We start from the raw sequence: 16,870 nt of genomic DNA on the forward strand, positions 1-16,870 counted from the left end.
GAGTTGGAGGAAGCGGAGGAGGAGGAGGAGGAGGAGGAGGCACTGCAGACATCCACCAAGACTTTGATGACAGGCGGCGACCGTGGGAGAGGCAGAGGGACCGTGACGAGCGAGACTTTGACTTCCGAAGGGAGTTGAATGGCAACCGGCCCAACAGAGAGAGGGAACGAGAACGGGACAGGGACAGGGACCGAGAGAGAGAGGGGCTGAGAGAGGGGCCGAGAGACAGAGACAGGGAGCGTGGCCGAGATCGCAATCGTGAGCGAGACAGAGACAGAGAGTGGGATCGTGACCGGGACAGGGACCGTGAGCGTGAGGCTGAGCGAGAGAAGAGGGAGGAGGAGAGGAAGCGAGAGCGTGGAGGCACCTGGACCCCTCTTACTCCTCTGCCTCAACCACAAGTCCCAAACCAGCCTCTTTTACCCCTCCCACAGCCCAAGCCTGCATTTGCACCTCGCTCTCTTCTTCCTGACCCCAGGCCTCCTCTTCTCCCTGTTCCTCGTCCTCCCATTCTACCTGAACCTCGGCTGCCTCTGCTGCCTGATCCACCAGCTCAAATGCAGCCAGACCGCAAACTAGAGCTCATACTAGAGCCCAAGCTAGAGTTCAAACCAGACCACAAACTAGAGCTCAAACCAGACCACAAACTAGAGCCCCAACCAGAGCCCCAACCAGAGCCCCAACCAGAGCCCCAACCAGAGCCCCAACCAGAGCTCAAACCAGACCCCCAACCAGATCTCCAACCAGAGCCCCAACCAGAGCCCCAACCAGAACTCAAACCAGACCCCCAACCAGAACTCCAACCAGAGCCCCAACCAGATCTTAAACTGGAACCCAAGTTGGAGCCTAAAGCAGAGCTGAAAGAAGAGCTCCACCCAGAGCCCACAACGGAGCCTAGCCCAGAGCCCTTCCCTGAACCGTCACCAGTCACCAGCAGCGCTGGGGAGACTGCAGAGCCCCAGAGCCCAGAGTCTCTACCATGCATGAATGGTGACGAGACACACACAGGGCCTGCTGAAGACCCTGCCCCAGAGCCTGTAAGCCCACCAGTTTGCAGCTCTACGCCCTCTCCTACCCAGTCCCCAGCCTCGGACGAGCCCCCTGAACAAGGGAGTGTCCAGGCCAAGCACAGCCCCCCTGTGGTGGACATAGACACTGAACAGAGTGGGCCGAAGGAGGACGCTGAGACAGAGCCAGTGCTAGAGAAAACAGACACTGAGGGGACATAATCATCACTCAGTAGGTAAAGATCATTTTGTAAAGTTGTCATCTCTGTACTCGTTTAAGTGGTCCATGCAGGATCGCCACAACTTAACTCACGCTGTCTTTGACACCCTAACAAATGGTTTTATTCACAATGATGGCGAACATCCTAGATGGCTCACGATAGAGGATTAAATGGTAGGTAATGTTTTTATTGTTTTGTTCTGTTTTTCTATTTTCTTTGGTTTCAAATGCAATCCCACTACTTTTTAAGCTAGGTTACCTTTATTGAAAATTGCTTGCCAAAATGTTTTAGCATATTTGTAAATTGGGTGGGGCGAGAGCTTTGACCTTCCTATGGAAGAGAGTACGAATCCTGGCTGTTCCCAATTGATGGCTGAATACTTGAAAACAGTGGTTGCTGGCCTGGTCGTTCCTCTGTTTAAAAAAAGAAGAAACTTACTGCTGCAAAGTTTGATGAATGCCTTTGTGCTGTCCCTGCTTCTTGTCTCTTAAGCAGAATATATATATATATAAATATATATCCACACACACACACACACACACACACACACACACACACACACACACACACACACACACACACACACACACACACACACGTACACACACACGTACACACACCAACAGCAAATCAGTGAGAACAGTACAAACTTTAAGTTGCTTTGAAGAGGATCCTTAAAAGAAAAAAATGAAATGATGTTACCCCATGTTTAATGTCTGTGATTTTATCATATTGCAGTGATTTCAATAATTAAGTCGAAAAAAAGTCGTCTAAAGGACAAATGGATGTTGGGTACATTTTGTTTTTAGTTGAAAATAAACATGCTCTGTTTGTTAAAAAAATGCTTTAGGACTGTATTTTCTCTGGAGGAATGCTTCTTCTGCACACAGATCATGAGACCATCTCACAAAGTGATTGTCAGGGGGGGTGAAGGGGTGAGAAAACGGAGTTGGGACGCTTTTAGATTGTGTTTGTCTCGTGTCTTACATTTTCTCAGCCTTCCTCAGTCTAAAAGATGTTTGCTCAGGCTTGTGTTTTTGAAACCTTCAGGTCAAGTTTGCTTTTGCTGATAGAGGTTATGTGACTGAATTATTTTTTGGCAACTACTTCAACTGCTGTGGAATAGATGTTACATGCTTTAAAAATAGTTTTCTATGTGGTCTGATCATAACCTTTCTTCTGAATTTGTCCACGTTTCCCAAATTCCCATTACTATTTGGATACTGTAGGTATGCTATTAGGTAGTATAAGGCAGTAGGACAGATCTGGCAAATTAGATCCAACCAACTTGTACTTTTCAATAAGGTCTTATTTCATGGCCTGTTTGTTTTTGGCACTTTCCACCAGATGTTTCATATTTAATGTGATTTAACTGACTTACTTATGCAAAGACTTCTGCTTTACTCGTATTACCCTTGGGATCATTCTTACACCGGCTCACAAAAACACACTTCAAGCTCCAAGACAAATGTCATATCATAGCCTCAGTATGCAAAAACCTAACCACATGACCAGTACAGTTTTAATCCAGGAAAAGAGGATGAAGGTTGAAATTTGCAAGTGAAAGATCTCTATTGTTTTGTCCTGGTAGATGCACATTTTATCACAACCCTGAAAAACAGCAGAATGGCAAAGTACTTAGTATGCCAAGTTCAATTTCACCCAATTAATGTAACATGTATTAACAGGATAATATGAAAATTCAAAGTTTGTCTAGTAATGCCACCAGGTATACCAACACCACTCGATATATGGCCTACATTTTCACACACAAATCCATCAGCAATGCACCAATATCAAAATAGCCAATTAACAAACTCAAACAAAAACTATCCTAACTCTAGTCATTTACTTCAACTCCGTGCACCAAGTGACATGAATTCTATCAAACACCACATACTCACATTTCATATACAAAACAAACAAAAAATAAATGTTCTCTAAATCATTTTCACATACAAAATATAAAAGCACATAATATTCACTAAAAAAAAACTTTCATTCTGCTGCATTGGAATTTTTTAATTCTCCATTACATCATAACTAAAATAATCTCAAGAATCCATCTCACCTGCGACCTGTAAAGACATTTGCCAATGCTTGAGGAGGCCAGTCACTCTGAAGTCGATCTGAGGAGGCTGTTCATCTGACCATCTGGTGAGGCCTCGGCACAGAAAACAACAAAGGTGGGCTGACAGCCAGAAGGGGTGGGGGGGCGTTTGGGATCCACGGATGCTGCTCTGCTTTCCTGCCAGAGCACTGACGCTTCAGGAGTGCTTACTCAGCACCAGCCCTGAGTGCCCCACACTGCAGATTGGCCTGCCTAGCACCCTGGCCTTAGTCTCAACATATGCCACCTGCCGCAGAAGAGAATCTCTTCTCGTGTCAGCACTCTAAATACAATTCAAAGCGGGCTATGAGACACTTATGCCTATTATCGCAACAGTATGATCCCACAAATGTTTTCGATCACACCAAGACGAGCTGGTTGGCAGAGTCTCACTGCATAATAGACTGCATAGTCACAGAACATTAGAAGCCGGTATGGGACGTCGTGACCCACTGATTTCTGATGCCTGCTGATTAGCCAGATTTTTCTAGCATCTGGTAGTAGTCTCCTATCTAGAAACATTCCAGAATTCAGCACACCTGTACAAACTGCCCAACAACCCCCTAACCCTCATCAAAAGCACTTGCAGTCCTACCAATAGTGCAGGTCTAAAAAAAAACACGCAAAAGGGCAGCTGAAATATATGCAGAGGAAAGAACTTGTGAATCCATCACGTATCAAGTGGATTAGGACGAGCGTGGCATGTCTGGGTGTCACTAACCCACCTCATTGCCAAGTCTCTGACAGTTTTTCCTGGAGAGCAGGAGGCTTTTTGGACTGGCATTCCCCTTGTCCTCATACCAACCCGGGCACAGGGGTTTTGCCAGGCACTTCATACCACACACAAACATGCGCTCTCGTCAGGCCCCAGGGCGCAGTGGAGTGGAGCTGATCCTTCATGGTGGAGGCATTAAACCCCAGAGGAATGTTCACACAGATCCGGAGTTCATTAAGGACCAGCTGTGGCCAGGTGGAGATCATTAGTCATCCAAGCAGTGTGTTTAACATTCTCAACTACACCATGCTGGCTTTAGATTGCGCTTCGCTTAATGAGCTTGTGCTTAAACTGTCATCAAATAATAACTGAGCCTCCTGTAGATTCTTCCAAACACATGTACACAACAGTGTGTACTTCAATTTGTAGTCATTTTCATAAAAGTGTTATAATAATGCACAGTCTCTGAACAGTTGCAGATAGAAAGGTTGGTCAAATCGGCAAGTGCAAGTGCTCCAACAAGCCTGTAGAGGGCAGTGTGGCTCTGCTGCAGTGGTTGTCCAGGGTATTTGCTAAATGATGGGTGGAGGGTTATTCTGTCTCCTTTTTCTCAAGAAGCATCCATGCGCTGCAGTGCCCAAAATGAGCTTAGTTGACAGTGCCCATGCATTTCACGGACGCTTAGACTCTAAAGCAACCTGAACACACTACTGCCTACCTGTGGTGCCTATACTGCCGCTCAGGTAGCCTTAGAACATTTGATTGCAGTTCTCTCACTGTCAAAGGTTTTTCCTTTCCTTCCCTTATACCCAATGCAGTTTAGATAGCTAGCTACAGTTTAATGCGGACTCATAATAATATTAGACTGCACAACACTTGTTTAAGTCTAGTTGTCTTTGATTCATAAGAGCAACTGGAAAGTGTGCTGTGGAGAGAACCTATTACCTCTCCAACACTTGCTCTTTGCTCCCTCCTCTCCCTTCTATCATGGCCCAGCCACTTTCTCTGTAATGAGTCTGCGGCCAGATTCTGAAAAATCCTGCAGCATCTGGAAGAAGGCCAACCAGGGACCTCCTTTATCAGTATTAGCCCACTCCCAGAAGTCCTGCTCCCTCAGAGGAAGGTCTGGTCACAGCCATCCGTAAATGGATTTCTGAGCTCCCCACTGCTAGGAGATTCATAGCAGTGTCCCTTGCTGTCCCCTGCATAAAAGAGCACTTTTCCCTGCAAAAAGCGTGAAGTTGATGGCATAGATACAAATCTGTGAAATTCTTTCCTAAACTGTCTTCCAATCCATCCTTTCATCAGGGAGTGGTGTCTGTCACACGCTAAGTAAGATGCTTCAATCTATTGTCCTGATTCGGGTCCCATGACCACTTGAAACTTTGACTGGCAGTATCAGAACTTTAACAGCAGTAGGTTGTGACTGAGAGTATGACCGGACATTATGACACCTTCTGGCTTTGTCTTTGTTGTTCCCTTCATTTTTCACATGGGTGGACACTTCAGCTTGGGTTCCACTGAATTCTGTCTCACAATTTAAGTCTCTGCGATGTGTGATTTAAATCAGGTTAAGACCTGAGGGTGAGCAAGGCACAGACATAAATTGGACATGAAACGGTTTCTCCAGTTGAAGCTCTCAGGCAACACTCTGCAACAGTACGCACGCTATATGATGGGGTCAAATTGTATCCATTCTCTCTCCTGGGCACAGAGGTTTGTAGAACATTAAGCTTCATGTGTCCATTGCCCCGACATGACCTGAGTCTGTATAAATACGAATAATCCCTATATAGCCTCTAACATGAGTCATGGACATTCACTGTTGTTCAAGAAATGAACACAGTTCGAACCGTGAAAGTAAATCTGTCATTGTAAATTTAACAGGTGTTCTATACATTAACCAATACATTTTTTTCATTCATAGTAGATTCACCTTTTCCAACTTATTGGAACCTATAGAGAAAAAGGACTGATGATGGCTTTAATCTTCAGTGTTAAGTATGACGGGACTCGCTTGGTAATGGGACACTGGACTGGGGGAATGGATCTCATATAAACCGCTGAAATTCGGCTCCTGCACTTACAATCTAAATTCCACTAGTGTACTTTCATTTAAACTGTGTTCACATTGGTTTTGAAACTGCCAATGTGGTTTAGATAGCAAGCTGCTGAACAGATTTGAGGAACAGGAGCAGCTTTATTGGTATGGTGTTGCCACACATTTGGTTCAGATCATTGGTAGATCTCAGGATAATTTACAGGACAACATGCATCATATACAGACACCATACCGATGCAAACATTATTCATACAGTGCAAGAATAAAAATAAAACGGTGGTAGTCATAAACTCACACATCGCATAGGCATCTCGCATGTTAACGGACACTCAAAGCTTACAGTTCTACAACCCTGTGTGCCTCTAAAGTTCAACTTGTTTGTTAGGACCGTGCTTTCTGGGAAGATGGGCATTAGCAGCCAGACAGTGTTGGTATCAGCAGCCAGACGGAAGACTCGGTCGTAATTTATGAGAGAATCGCAGCAGCCAGACTACCAACTGTGTTCAGCTTGGCCCCTGGGTATATTGAAAAAAGACCAAACAGAAGAGAACAAAAAGAGGCTTTGATTCACAGTAGTAATAGTATGAAAAACAAAACCAGGGCTGTTTCAAAATTCAAACATTTTCAAGAATAAAGGTGTTTTTTTTTTCAGATTTTTGTTGCACAATTCAGGATTTTGGTTGTGCATTATGACGAGCTTGTTTCCCAAGACTGTGTAAGTGGCACCCCAGCGTTCTGTCTTATTTCAGCACACAATGAGTAAGGCAGCGCCTGAGGCCATGACACCTGGTTTAGCATCCTGATGACAAAAGTGATTTCAGTTTTTCCACTTGAGGAATGGATTCTGCCCCCGTCATGGCTGTCCTGTCTCCACTGCTTTTGTCTTAAACAGATGTACACTTCTCTCTGTTAGCCTCGAGGACTGGCTTTGTTTCCGTTTATTTTCTCAGTTGCAAGCTCTCCTTCTCTAAAGACGTGACCTACCACACATGCACAATACACACTTTACCAACACACATACACAGCTATTCAGTCTTGAGGCTTGGAAAATGCAAGTCTCCTACGCAAGGTGAATTTAAATGACCTATGCGGTTTGTTAACTCTGACAATCTCTTCAAAGAATGATAAAGTGCAGCTCAGAGTGTTGGGTCTGCCTTTGGACCTCTGCCTTCTAATAACAAACTCAATCAGTTGGCCCTTTCAACAGTTGCCTAAATATGTAAATGGCAGACAAACCCAGAATGTCAAAAATCTTGTTAGCATATACATCAACTGGAAAAATCAGAAATGAGCCAAATAGGGATACACTAATCTGTCAGGCATACTGTAGTGAAATATTACTGAACCCTTGGCAGTTCTGGAGCTGATGCTGAGCTGTGAATGAATGCTGGAGTTGTAGACCAAATGGATGGGTGCCTTTCCATCACTAGCTCCAGTATCTCGACCACCCCCTGCAGCTCCTCAATCTGCTCACAGCGCTTCATCTATATCGCCCACTTAGTGAAATAAATTATTCATGATCATGTTTATTAATGACCACAGGCATCTGTGTTCCCCTCCACCCCCACGTCTCCTCCTCCTCCTCAGTCTTACCCATGCTGGCATGAAAGTGACGAAGCGATTGGGATGGTGGTATAACGAGGGACCTAGGTTTACAGAAGCACTCATGCATTAAATGGGAAAATGAGCCCTTTTCCGGCCTGATCCCCTCTGAGGGCAGGCAGAGAGAGCCTCAAAGGGACCCAGGCATTAGCAGCCTCCCTCCCCCCCTCCCTCCCTCCCTCCCTCCCATAGCTGCAGGGGCATCTGCACTGGCTCATCTGCCCCCCACAGCACACAGGCAAAGCCACAGGGGATCGGATATGACGTCCCGCCACTGAGCTGGATTTACTGGGGGGTTTGGGACAAACAGTCAGCTGGGCCCTGGACATGAAAGAGCAAATTGTAAAGATGCAACAAAAAGGGACAGAGTAAGGAATAATGGTTATGCTGTTTTGTTGTGTATTAATCGAAACATTTCCCTGCTAATTTGTGGAAGGAAGACAGCGTTGATAGTGCGGTTCACATCCTCAGTGCTGAATCCCCCCCCCTCCCCCACTTAAATGCACTGGGAGAAGAGCAATGTGCTGTTCACTAGTGTTCTGGACAGGTGAAAATGAGATGAGAAATGACTCTCGTCAGGTGGATGCTGAGACAGCACAGCCCTCCTTACGTGTTCTCTCGCTCTCTCTCACACACACAGAGACACACACACACAGACAGGCACACACAGACACACTACTTTTCTGTCCTGTGTAGTGGGATGTGCAGACAGATGCTCAGGATCTGGTATGGGGGAAAGGAGCAGACCGGGCCGTGCACAAGCCCTCTATGGTTATCGATCGGGATCAGATATGGCTGGGCGGGCTGGTGGGTGGAGGAGGTGGGGTAGAGGGATGGAGCACAATTGCATGCATGAGCAAACGGCACGCTGGTCTGTATCTCCCACTCTGGTGCGCACACACACACACACACACACGCACACACACAGTCTCAGCATCCCTAGAGAATGGGGCTGAAAATGAGAAACATGAACCTGGCGCTGAGCTCTTCTCATACGGCCTGTGAAGGGCTGGGGGGCTCATGCCATGGCAGGAAAATAACACAGTGACACAACCAACCAGGCACAAAGAAACACCAGCGTGTGTGTGTGTGTGTGTGTGTGTGTGTGTGTGTGTGTGTGTGTGTGGGTGTGTGTGTGTGTGTGTGTGCGCGCGCAGTGTATATTGATAAATCTTGCTGCATGTTGACACACTGATGCAGATACACATAGACACGCGTGCAAAAGTAGGCATGGAAGATTGGTAAGTGAGCTCTACAGAAGCGTGACCCCCGCCCCGCCCGTCTTGATTGTTTGGCGGTCAGCGTGAAATGGAGGCTGGCTCTGATGCCCTTCTCAAGGAGACTTTATCTCCAGGCTCTGTGTACATATCAGTCTTGATGTGGAGCTCCCCCTGCTTCCAAGTCACGGCAATACCTATCGCTTCCACTCAGGCCGCCCAACCAACCAAAGGATGTCCCACTAGCATCCTGCAGTGTTCTCTGCTAGAGCCATATATCACTGTGGACGTGTCGTTTTTATCTTCTCTTTATTTAAAGGCTGTAATTAACCAGATTCCTGTCATCTTCCATAATGCTATCAGTTGGTGTGCTGTTTTCCCCCCCTCTTTTGCAGTCACTGTTGCCATGGATGCTTTCAGACCTATAAATATGTAGACAAAATGAGAGAGGGCTGAAATAGAGCCTAGGGATTTTTTCCCATCCGTGTGTGTGTGTGTGTGTGTGTGTGTGTGTTTATGAAGTGAGAAAAAGGCTTGTGGAAGTATGTCCATTTGCAACTTATTGTATGACCCCAGCAAGAGCTCATTTTCTTTTAAACACCTTTTTTTCGAAGACATGTGGTCCTTGGCAGCCCACATTAACAAGGCTACAGTTTGTTAGTTTAATAAGGCAACTAATAAGGGCAGGTTAGTACTCTGAAAGCTCGCTGTATGTGTGAAAGCACCTCTCAGCATGGGATGGCTAATGGTTGGAAAGGCTGTCTGTCTGAGAGAGGCTGTCTGGTCAGGCACACATTAATGAACAAGGGGAGGTTTGCTCATGGTGCTGGCAGGTCTGTATATTAAGCAGTTTCCTCTTCTGATATTTACCTGATATTTGGGGGGCGCTTTTAGCCAAAGCATTATATAGTTATGAAGGTGCGTCTTGTAAGTGTATACTACTAAATATGCCTCTCCTACAGGAGTCAGAGGGTTGGTGGTGTTACAACATGGAAATCCCCAATTCATTTTTACACCTAACACGTGCCAGTTGTGGAAAGCTAGCATGGCAGGACTAAAAGTAGTTATTATCCTCTTTTTCCTTTCATTGTCATGTTACCAGGCAACTCAGAAACAAGGGTCAAACTATTTTGTTGATGTGAAATGAATGAATGAGTAGAAAAGGGATTTTGTATCACTGAAATGAAGCTACTTCTGATAACCAATGGACAGAGATCATATTTTGTATTATCCACATGTTTTCAATGCACTGTTGTCTAATGAATACCTCTCTGAGAACGTCCAAATGATCTTGCTTTATGAATTAGCCATGCTGTATACGTCAGTTAGTCTGTAATTCAATTATTATTGACTTAGGTTGAGCACAAAAGTTCAGGAATCTTTAGTATGTTCATGGCAGGGCTTAATTTTAAACTGTTGCTAATAAGGATTCATATGGTTCATCATCCTAACTTCAATACGTTTTCGTTTAGCCTTTGATTATTTTCCATTTCAATAGTGTCTTATTTGGTGAAAACATAACATTTCCAACAGAACTGTAATGTTTTTCAGATTGAGCAAGTCCATGGCTTTCCATGAATAATGAGCCTAGGCCAATAAAAGGCTTGTGTGTTGTACTGAGCCCTGGCTGGAATTAAAGGGTCACTTCATGACTTGTGCTCTCAGTCTGATGTCATGACCACAGGTTAAGCCCTGCATCTTTAATGTTTTCTTATGCCATTTTTGGATATGTCTGGCCTCCCACTGTTTGCCAGACTAGCATGGTTGGCTGGAAACACAAACAGTTGGCTCCTTCTGGCCGCCTGCAGGGGGTTGGTCATGGTTGGGCCCGTTGGAAATGTTACATTTAAGGTACTCATTATGAAGGTCCTGTCCAGTAATTGGTTGTCTCCACATTATGCATTAAAACTCCCACACATGCATGCATGTCATGCTATATGTTGTCCAATTATATGCTAGTTCTTATCTTAATTTGACCCAAAATGACTAATGACACACTACACTGACATCACCAGCCTCATGTAATATACTCTCTAGCTAATAAAGTAGGTTTAAATCAGACCATTCAAATAATGAAAAATACCCGTGTGTGTGTGTGTGTGTGTGGTCTAATGGTGTTTTTTTAATCCCAGGGTATCTGAGGAGGAATTACTGTCATTGATGGCCTTAGCAAGACCCACTGACAATAGGCACTGTCACTCACCTTTAAAACAATTGGCATCAACCTAAAGCTTTTGCTGCTTTGTTGCCTTGTGTGTGTCAGCTTCCAGCAGGGCAGCCACAGTGGGATGATCTTTGTCTGCCTACATTGATTTCTCATTAGCAGGGACAGTAACAGTCTGCTGGGTATCATTTACATGGTATTAAAGAGTGCCTCTTGTAATTACAGTGTGCATTGTGCGTTCACCCTTCACGGTCATAGGCAGAAAAATATCATGAAGTGTCTGGTCATAATGCGGTTGACAGTTAACACCTTTAAACTAAGGGTTTTACTCAGGGGATGCAGCTGGAGAATAGCAACCCCAGCTAGTCATTGTTATGCGGCACCAGTGGTTGGTCCATCAGTGCCATACATACTGCCCGTCTGTTTCTCTCTGTCTCCGCCCGTCTCCCTTTTGATTCCTCTCTCTCACACACACACACACGGTCTCCTCACGTGACCCAGCAAGCTGTATTTCACAAACCACCTGACGGATTATTATGGCTATTATCAGGTCTGAAAGACCTTCTCTTAGAGAATCCTTAATAGAGGGCTGATAACCATGGTCATGCTATACTATAGTCACAGCTGAGTGGGGCCAGCACAAAAACAATTGACCATGATGACCTTGTTTCTGTGGCTTAGAATGGAAGATAAGACTTGTGACGTTACGAAGAACAGAGTAGGCAAGGATTTACTGAGGACACTCTGTCTGTTTCACTGATACTTCATCCAGAGTTTAGTCTGTGTGTGTCTGCTGCTAATTTGTGTTGACTGCCAGCACTGATCTTGGACCTGCTCTTGACTTAGATCATGCAGAGGGGAAGCCAGGACATAATGCTCCTCAATAAGTTTGTCTGGGCAGGCGCGCACGAGCAGTGAGCACGGGTTGAGGGGATGTTAAACCACTGAAGGATAGCCAACTAGCCACTACCATGAGCTGCTAGAAGGAACATGTACATAGACAGACCCAGATCAAAATGACTAGGTCCACACCACTATTCCCACTCACAAGATACAGAACAAGGGGTTTAAATTGGTCGTCAATGAAGCTAGATACCCACTGTATTTGACTGGCTCAGTAAGGTTTGGATTGGAGCGTCAGATAAATGGGTTAATACAAATGTTTTTTTCTTCAGCTGAATCAAAGAGAAAAGGTGATGGAGTAATGACCTGTAGGCCTATGAGGCAGAGGAGGATAGATCCTTGATTTACTGGTCCTCCCCAGTGGCTACTTAATACCATCTAACCATAGAGGTTTATCGAAATGGCAGGCTAGTGCTGGATTAGCTTCCTTTGGTGCATTAACATGTCTGGGCAGTGTCCAGACGTAGCCATAGGATTTCCTTTGTTGAACCAAGACGGTGTTTGCCAGTGCATTACAATGGCAGTGAGAGAGACTGTGTTGATAGCCATCTCTTCTGGTGCCGGTAATGGCCATGAAAGAGCTGATATAGATGGACCATCCTCTTGATGTGCGCCTGGCATTAGCTCATGAAAAGCATGGCCAGATCACTTAGGAGCCAAACATCACAAATGTGCAATGCAATATATTTTTCATCCTCTGCATTGTTTTTTCACAGCACTTTCCATTGCATTATATACATTTTTCTGAACCACACCAATAGGCAAACAGTTAACACTGAACACAAAGAGTAGATGCATTATATTTAACTCGTCGGGATCAAAGGGAGATATGGAATATACAGATTATACTCTCAACGACCATGGCCATGGTCTGTTTTATATCAGTGTCAATGTCTTTGAAATTATTTGTCTGCCGCAAGAACAATCACAACTTGTTACCGCCTCAAAAAAGAATTGGTTGCAATATTTACTGTGATAGACGAATGGTCGCGTCAGTCATGACGGAGGCGTGGTCATGATCAAACCTCCCTCCATTAGGCATGGGATTGGAAACAGGATAGTGATGCCGCGGGGCGAAATGTGGGACCTCAGTTGATTTACTGCGGACCCAATCACCACATTTAAAAAAAAAAAAAACATTTGGATGGGACAGCGGACGAAATCAAAAACAAACTCCCTGAACCGCGCGCACCTAGGCTGTTTTACCTAATCAACACGGTAAGTTTAGTCCGGTTGAAAGTAACCTGTGCATGTTTTTATAAACTCGAACTGTTTCTTTATGTGGTTCTTTCTACATTAGTGTATTATATTGCAATGTTAGAAAATATTCTAGCTGTGTCTATCACTTAATTAACTTTTTTGCCTAAGAGACTGTGATTCAGGATGATACAGCTACCGCCCGCTGATAGTAACAACAGGAGTCGGTTTTAAATGAATGCAGTCTATTTAAACTGTCCGAATTCACTAGGTTGTAAATTTGCTTTGGAAATGGCATAGAATTGACAACACTACGGTTTTCGACAGTCTTAATGTCAAGAGTCTTTATCGAAGTTAAACAGCCTTTAATCCTAAAACTACGCACGTGGTTCAGTTTGAGGTAACGTTAGGTTACGATACGCGCTTAGGGTGCCCAAATCTGTGAAGAACCAACTTTGAGATCATGTAGTCTTTGAACTTCCTTTATGTTCGAACGTGTATCTCACGTTTAGTTTTTGCCTGTTAAGCGTCTTTCGTCTAATGTTACTAATAAGATTGCTCAATAACGTTTACTTCAATGCAGCCGGAGAGCGAAACAACATGCGTTCCCGTTGCTGTGACCTGTAGATTCTTCTGTGGTTAATGTGGCCGTCCTGTTGCTGCAGTTAATCTTTATCACAGTCTACTCTTTCAGAATGAACGGGCATCGGTTGAACATGTCACTTTATTCCTGCATTGGGTCCAAGTCTGAATTCTGTTCCAAATGGGATGGAGATGCAGAGTTGCACTCTACACTGGACATCCCATCATGCTCATAGATAGGCATACGCATTTCTCTCTGTGCTAGTTAATTGTCCAAATGTGTCAATTGACAAAACATAACTGCATACTTAATTGCTCTTAGCCAGTATGACAGAAAAATCTAATATAGCTGAAATACCTTGATCTCCAGAGCACTGTTCACCGCAAAGCAAAGTTTTGTGCTTTATTTTTGGTCTGGACGGATTTATGATGTGATGAATTCAACTGGCGATCCTCATAAAAGTGCTGGGCCCTGCTCCCAGGTTGTGTTGAAGGACTCATTTAGCCTGTGGCCCTTTGTTTGTGGGGGAAGTGTGGTGCTGGGGAAGAGTGTCAGGTTGTGCAGAAGCTCAGCCATAACAAAAGGGCCCAGAGAATCCCTGTGGAGTGTCACTGTCCAGCGTAAACACTTGGTCGGCCGTGGCAGGGAGGCACGGGCATGCCTTTTGGTTAAGAGCTCTCTCTGTCATGGTAACCAAACACCATGGTGTCTTCTCAAGAGGTCCTGCCACCCATTGTGCTTTTCAAAGGAAAAGTTTTATTTTTTTTCACTATGGCTAATATGTTACAAAGATGTAAACCAGGCCTATAATTGACCATATGTGTGCCAATGAAAGACTGTAGTTGTTCTAATTCTATGGCCAAACAAGGTTTAGGCAACAAAGAAACTTTTTTTTTTTTAAGGAATGTAATATGTTTTTTCCTCTGGTGTCTCCAGATGAAACAATCCTTGAGTTTTTATCTGTGTAATATCTTGTCTATAAAGTAGTAATGAATGGCTCTCAAATAATTTGGACATAAATAATCTTCCAAAAGGCAGCTCTATTGTGCTTAGTCATTGACTTCTCAGAGAAGCTGCTGGAAACATTCACATTTGAATGACTTACTGTGTACAAAAAAAAACATGAAAAACAGTAAATAGCTCAACAGCAAAGATGCACGCCAGTTGTACCTCAATGGGATTAGTATTATAAGTATTAATTAAGAGTATTCAATCAGATCCCTTACAGAAAGATCCAGTCTCGTGAAGGAAGGCATATTTAAGAGCATACTTGCCTTGACTTCTGTGGAATATGTCAAATGCACTGTATTTTTATTGACTTACCACATCTATTTGATTACCCAGTGTCAAAAGGAAAAAGCCACAGTCCTCCCTTATGCCATTGGCAAGTAATGTTATTTGTCACAAAACAGCTGCTTGTCATTACTGAAGTAAGTCAAACAATATGCATTACGATGAAATTGTATGAAAACAACATAATTCAAATGAATGAGCTATGTTGTTATGTTGTTAGGCCATGAGATTCTGTGGGCTTTACCGTCATGGTCTTGGGCCTGAACCAGCTCACAGTCAAACAGAGTTGAAGTACTCTCTCTTGCTCTCGCTCGCTCTCTCTCTCTCTCTCTCTCTCTCAGCTAGGGGCTCATTATGAGATGCTCGTTCTTTTTCCCTACCCTGTGTAGACTTATATGATTAGCTTCATCTGGTATGTTAAAGGCAGCCTCCTTGCTCACGTGTGAATGCTTTTATCTCTCTGTGTACCTTTTTTTCCCTCACAGTCTTCTCCCCACGCCTCTCAGACAGTAGTGTGCGTCTGCTTGTACTCCTTCATTCTAACAGCCCACTGAGAAACACTCATATTTCATGGCCACACTCTTTGCATTTCTCCCCATATAAGGGGGGCTGCTGAGACTAGCCACGAGGTGCTAATAGCAGTGGTTATTGTTCCATTCTGTTAGGGAGAGATGGAGTGTGTTACTGTGTGTTTATGGAGGCTCACACAAAGAGAGGGCCTCCACCCCCCTACAGACACGCTCAAGAGTCTTACTCGGATTGAATACAGACAAAACACTGCTAGCCTATAAATGTATTTCTTCACCAAGCTATAGTTGATATTAATAATTTTCCATGGCAATTAAGATTAAAGATGTTTCTTTCCAGAAGTCAGAGCAAACCCTCTTTATTGACCACGGAAACACATGGCCTGTTATTTTTACCCTTCTGTGGCTGAAATGATGTTTGGCTATTGAAGCAATGGCAAAAGTGTCACATTTCTGCACGAGGGCAGAGCCGTCTGGAGCCAGCTATAAAAAGCAGGTGAGGTAAGAAGGGCGTTGAAAGCTTCCTGGAGGAGACTTAACTTCTATCCAGCGGGGCCAGTGAGTGAAGTAGGTTGCTTCCTGCTAGCGTGCACACTTTGGCAACAAGCAGACTGGTCTTACCACAGCCTCGGCCAACGCCACGAGTCATCCTCCGTGCTTCACCAAATGACAGAAAATGAGTGGTGTTCGCTGCTCTTTCTGGAGTGGCAGTGGTTGGATGTCTAAAATCTACAGTAGCACTATCCAATGTATCACTTGACCAGGCAGCTACAAATGGACCTTAAGGATGCAGTCCACAATTCGATTTGGCGACAGGTTGTTGATATTTCAGCTGATCAGCCAGTCAAATGACCCCCCTCCCCTTCCGTGCTCCAGAAGCACCGTGTTGAATATCTGGGATTGTTTATGTCTCAGTCTGAGCCACTATGTTTGTTTCCCATTTACAAGACTGAGCCAAGACTGTGAAGGAACACCTCTCTTTATTTTGAGCACAATCATTGAATGGACAGCTAGTGGACTGCGTTGAGCAATTAGCTGAATTTGACAAAAAGTGTATTAGAATCAATGGAGTACACCTCTAAGCTTACGTTTTGCTCTGCACCACAAAGGTCCCCTGTTCATTAGATGAGACAAAACGCCTCAACAGGCTAGCAGATGGGTCTGTGGCTTTTTCATGTTCGGGGTTGACACCCTAAATGGCGACAAATTAAAGCCTTTCAGAAGATTAATGGCGTCATTCAAATGGAATTGTGTTCTTTCACGTCACGT

General features: G+C 44.4%; 2 protein-coding genes across 2 annotated transcripts in view; both read left to right on the forward strand.

Annotated features, from left to right (window-relative positions):
* The window catches only part of scaf8 (SR-related CTD-associated factor 8), a 37,647-nt gene extending 35,631 nt beyond the window's left edge, over positions 1-2,016 (forward strand). Inside the window, exon 22 of the mRNA XM_080850131.1 lies at positions 22-2,016. Coding sequence (XP_080706257.1) covers positions 22-1,229 — 1,208 coding nt within the window. The 3' untranslated portion in view covers positions 1,230-2,016. The remainder of the gene's footprint in view (positions 1-21) is intronic.
* The window catches only part of tiam2a (TIAM Rac1 associated GEF 2a), a 76,930-nt gene continuing 61,265 nt past the window's right edge, over positions 1,206-16,870 (forward strand). The window contains exon 1 of the mRNA XM_080850130.1: positions 1,206-1,243. The gene's annotated coding sequence lies outside the window, so the exon portion shown is untranslated. The remainder of the gene's footprint in view (positions 1,244-16,870) is intronic.

The sequence above is a fragment of the Sprattus sprattus genome (genome assembly GCF_963457725.1).
Source record: "Sprattus sprattus genome assembly, chromosome: 13".
Lineage (NCBI taxonomy): Eukaryota > Metazoa > Chordata > Actinopteri > Clupeiformes > Clupeidae > Sprattus > Sprattus sprattus.